At 52.6% G+C, this 4,277-nt stretch overlaps 1 protein-coding gene across 2 annotated transcripts in view; it reads right to left on the bottom strand.

Moving 5' to 3' along the window:
• Nucleotides 1–1,411: 1,411 nt before the first annotated feature.
• The window catches only part of COMMD4 (COMM domain containing 4), a 5,039-nt gene continuing 2,173 nt past the window's right edge, over nt 1,412–4,277 (bottom strand). The window contains exons 2-8 of one of the 2 annotated variants that reach the window (XM_003784528.3): nt 3,512–3,583; nt 3,230–3,295; nt 2,966–3,005; nt 2,564–2,683; nt 2,301–2,381; nt 1,798–1,974; nt 1,412–1,701 (exon numbers count right to left, since the gene is read on the bottom strand). In XM_003784528.3, coding sequence (XP_003784576.1) covers nt 1,661–1,701; nt 1,798–1,974; nt 2,301–2,381; nt 2,564–2,683; nt 2,966–3,005; nt 3,230–3,295; nt 3,512–3,583 — 597 coding nt within the window. In that variant the 3' untranslated portion in view covers nt 1,412–1,660. The remainder of the gene's footprint in view (nt 1,702–1,797; nt 1,975–2,300; nt 2,382–2,563; nt 2,684–2,965; nt 3,006–3,229; nt 3,296–3,511; nt 3,584–4,277) is intronic. The other variant, XM_023509952.1, reaches the window with a different exon arrangement.

Below are 4,277 nucleotides of genomic sequence, written 5' to 3'. Positions count from 1 at the left end.
CCTAGAATTCTGCCTTGGCGCCTGTGGCTCAAGCGGCTAAGACGCCAGCCACATACACCTAAGGTGGCGGGTTCGAATCCAGCCCAGGCCCACCAAGCAACAATGATGGCTGCAACCAAAAAATGGCCAGGCGTTGTGGCGGGCGCCTGTGGTCCCAGCTACTTGGGAGGCGGAGGCAGGAGACTCGCTTGAGCCCAGGAGTTGGAGGTTGCTGTGAGTGTGATGCCATGGCACTCTACCCAGAGGGATAGCTTGAGGCTTCGTCTCAAAAAAATAAATAAATAAAAATAAAAACCCTACAATTCTGGGAGGCTAAGGCAGGACTGCTTGAGCTCAGGAGTTTGAGACAAGAGTGATCAAGACCAAGATGCCTGTCTCTACTAAAAGATTTTTTTTTAAATTAGCCATTTGGCTCAGTGCCCGTAGCATAGTGGTTACAGCGCCAGCCACATACACCAAAGGCTGCAGGTTTGAACCCGGCCTGGGCCAGCTAAACAACAATGACAACTGCAACAAAAAATAGCCTGGCGTTGTGGCGGATGCCTGTAGTTCCAGCTACTTGGGAGGCTGAGGCCAAGAGAATTGCTTAAGCCCAAGAGTTTGAGGTTGCTGTGAGCTGTGATGCTGTGGTACTCTACCCAGGGTGACATAGTGAGATTCTGTCTCAAAAAAAAAAAAAAAAAAAATAGCCATTTACCTGTAGTCCCAGCTACTTAAGAGGCTGAGGGAGATCACTTGAGCTCAGGAGTCGGAGATGGCAGTGAGCTGCAATGATGCATGGTAGCCAGGACAATAGAGTGAGACTCTGTCTCAAAAAAAGTCTAAAACAACAACAAAAATGAAACTTGAGCCACTTCCTCATTCTCCCCCATCTTTCATATACTAAAAAAAAAAAAAAAAAAAAAAAGGCAGAGCTAAGAGCATCCCAGGACTGGGAGCTAGAACTCTGATTTTCCTCTCTAAAGACAAGCTGACTTCATTTTGATCCTCAGTATGCCTCACCCCTCACCTGCCTCAATTAGCAGTTGAGAAAATAAAATGAGCAATGGGGTCAGAAGGTCTGTATGTCACCTTAGTCTCTCTCACAAAAACCCTGGACCTGAACCTGAAAAAAAATCCTCATGCATGGCTCAGCACCTGTAGCTCAAGCAGCTAAGGTGCCAGCCACATACCCCAGAGCTGTCAGATTTGAATCCAGCCCGGGCCTGCCAAACAACAATAACAACTACAACCAAAAAATAGCCGGGCATTGTGGTGGGCCCCTATAGTTCTAGCTGCTTGGGAGGCTGAGGCAAGAGACTTGCTTGAGCCCAGGAGTTAGAGGTTGCTGTGAGCTGTGATGCCACAGCACTCTACCCAGAGCAACAACTTGAGGCTCTGTCTGAAGAGAAAAAAAAAAAAACCTCATGCATACACTTCTTTATATTTCTGTTTATTCTTCCCGCTCATGAAAACAAGTTGACAAGTGCCTTTCACAGGGAGAGAAGGCAATACTGGGAAAGGTCCTTGGGAGTCCTGTGCTGAATTCTCAAGCAGGAGGCAGGGCAGCCAGGGATCTGTGAGGCAAGGGTACAGGCCAGGCCCCCGCATCCTGGAGTTCAGAGGGCAGCGACTCCACACAGATAGGGCAGTTCCACACAGGCTTGGAACACCGTTTTCCTCAGCCCAGGGAGTTCATCAGGGCCTGGGCCTGCTTCAGTTCTGGAGGGGGGAAAGGTGGAGGGGTGGTGAGGTGGCAGGCAGTCAGGCAGGACCTGGGAGGCCCCTTACCCACCTCTAGGCAGAGCTGAGCCTCACCTGCTAGGAGGACCTGGAACTTGTCTGCTGACAGGGACATGACAACAGGCTGTGCTGGGACACCTGGGCCAGATGCCACCTCCAGCCGCAAGTGCACCATGGGCTCTTCCACAGATTGCAGCAGGCTGGAGCTCAGGGTGTAGTCTACTCGCCAGCCAACTCCTGCCAACCTATTCACTGTGAGACAAGGTGAGGTGGCTCTCAGGATCACAGGCAGGCAAGCCAGGCAGCCCTCAACCCTTCAAGACTGCATGGCTTCTAAGAAGCCCTCATGCCTCTGACCCAGGCTTGAAACATGGCAACTGCTCAATAATTAGGAACTGAGATTATCCACAGCAGACCTCAGTGAAAAGAAACACCCTCCCTTGCCCTCCTACCCCTGCTCTGTGGCCGTCTGATGTGTGATTGTAGTTAAGTCTTCTCTCTGAGGACTAGTGCTTTGCATGCCACATGTACCTTCTAGAATGGAACCCAGACTCTACCCCCGCTGGCCCCACACTTACCGCGCAGACTGCAGCCCCGCAGGTGCTCCTGCAGAGGACTTTGCTTTTCCTCGTAACAGCGGCACAGGCTAGCTGCGTGCTCTGGGGGCAGAATGGAGGTCTCTTTGAAGTAGCAGGTAAAGGCTGGACAGGAGCCAGTTTTAGGCTCCTGGCCCAGAGAGGGCAAGGTGCACCTCAAGGTCACACAACCTGGCCTGCTATCCAGCAGCCTCTGGCCCACATAGCTAATGTGCCTGCCCGCTCACAACCCTTTGACCCTGTACCTTTGGGCAGCCCCAGCTGTTGCAGTTCACTAGACAAGGATTCACCATCCACGCTGTGCTTTGCTGCACTGGAGAGGATGAAACTCAGTACTGCCACCGTGGCTTTCACATCACCAGACTCTGGGGGACCCGTGGGTGAGGCAGGGGGTGTTACTGTGGCCCCAGCCACATCCCTGTTATCTTTAGCTCAAAGCCCCCAGGCCTCCTGCAGCCACAGGCACTGCTGCTCTACTAGGAACTAGCAGAGGACAGGGAGGAGGGTTGTCAATGTCTCTCTTCCCCTCATGTTCCTCCTAAGGCAGGTGGGTCAGGGAGGGCTCCAGGAAGGACGGGGCTTCTGTGTCAGACACTGGGCTGAGCACCCAGGGTTCCCAAGGTCTGTGGACTCTACGGGGCACTCACCAAACTTGGCATCAGCAGTGAGCTTCAGGATCTTCTCATACTATGGGGAAAGGAGACCTTCAGAGGGTGACAGACCACTGCATACCAGCCCCTCACCCCCAGACTGAACGCTGTGGTGAGGAAGAGGCTGGGGATGGAAAGAAGGATGGAAGGTGTCGAGGGAGGTCAAGAGGCCAGGCTCACCCCCTCCCTGGGCCTAGAGAAGTTTCTGGGCAGTGGGGGTCATGAGGTCATAGAACAAGGGGTGCTGGGTCCTCTACTCACATCAATCCCCTGTCCCAGAAGCTCCTTTAGTACCTGGCTGCATAGCAGCCGCAGCTTCACAGAGGACTGAAAGAGAAGTCCTCATGTCAGCCAGACTGGCCTACCTCACCACCACCACCACCCCCATTGCTGGAGGGTGGCTCAGATAGGGCCAGCCAGGTGATTAAGGTCATACAGCATGGTAGCACAGACCCACCCCCTAGTGAGCTCACCAACCCCCACTCCTCCAGCCTCAAGCTCCGCCCCCCCCCCCCAGTCCCAAGAAGACCCCATGCACTCAACAATCTTGGACAGTGTGCTGATCTCCGCCAAGACCCAGTCAGGACAGTCCAGATCACCACAGAACCGGAACCTCTGCAAGGGAGTAAGGCAGGTGATCAGGCTGGAGGGAGGGCGCAGGTGGGGCCAGGATTCGCATGAATGTGTATGTCCCACTCTATTGCTCAGCAAGGACCTTATCTACGATGAATATCATTTGACCACTGGTCACTGTTTAAAGAACTCTCTCCCTGACCTACCCTGCCACCAAACCCTCTTCTAATGTCGACTCTAGGCATTCATCTGCTCAACAAACATTATTCAGCACCTTCTCTGTGGTAGATCTCATTCTAAGTGCTGGGCAGCCAGCAGGGGATAAAACAGAGTCCTGGGCCTCACAGATACAAGCAGCCTCTCTCACCACTTCCCCATACCCAGCCCCAGGCCCACTTTGTCCCTCATGCCCCTCAGCATGGCTTGTTCTCCCTCATTTTATTCAGATCTCTTTTCAAATGACACCCGAGCAAATGGGCCCTGCCTGATCAGACTTTCTAAAATAGCCCCTCACCCAAGGAAATTCTGGGTGTCAGTGGTTATGTTCATTATCTTTTTTTTTTTTTTTTTTTTTTTTTTTGAGTCTCACTTTGTCACCCTGGGTAGAGTGCTATGACATCATAGCTCACAGCAACCTCAAACTCTTGCGCTCAAGTGATCCTCTTGCCTCAGCCTCCCAAATAGCTGGGATTACAGGTGCCCACTACAACAGCTGGCTATTTTTAAAGATGCAGTC

Source organism: Otolemur garnettii, unplaced genomic scaffold (assembly GCF_000181295.1).
Source record: "Otolemur garnettii isolate 467f Iridium unplaced genomic scaffold, OtoGar3 scaffold00011, whole genome shotgun sequence".
In the NCBI taxonomy this organism is placed as follows: Eukaryota; Metazoa; Chordata; class Mammalia; order Primates; family Galagidae; genus Otolemur; species Otolemur garnettii.
The sequence above is the reverse complement of the archived record's forward strand: the minus strand, read 5'-3'. Positions and strand labels throughout refer to the sequence as shown.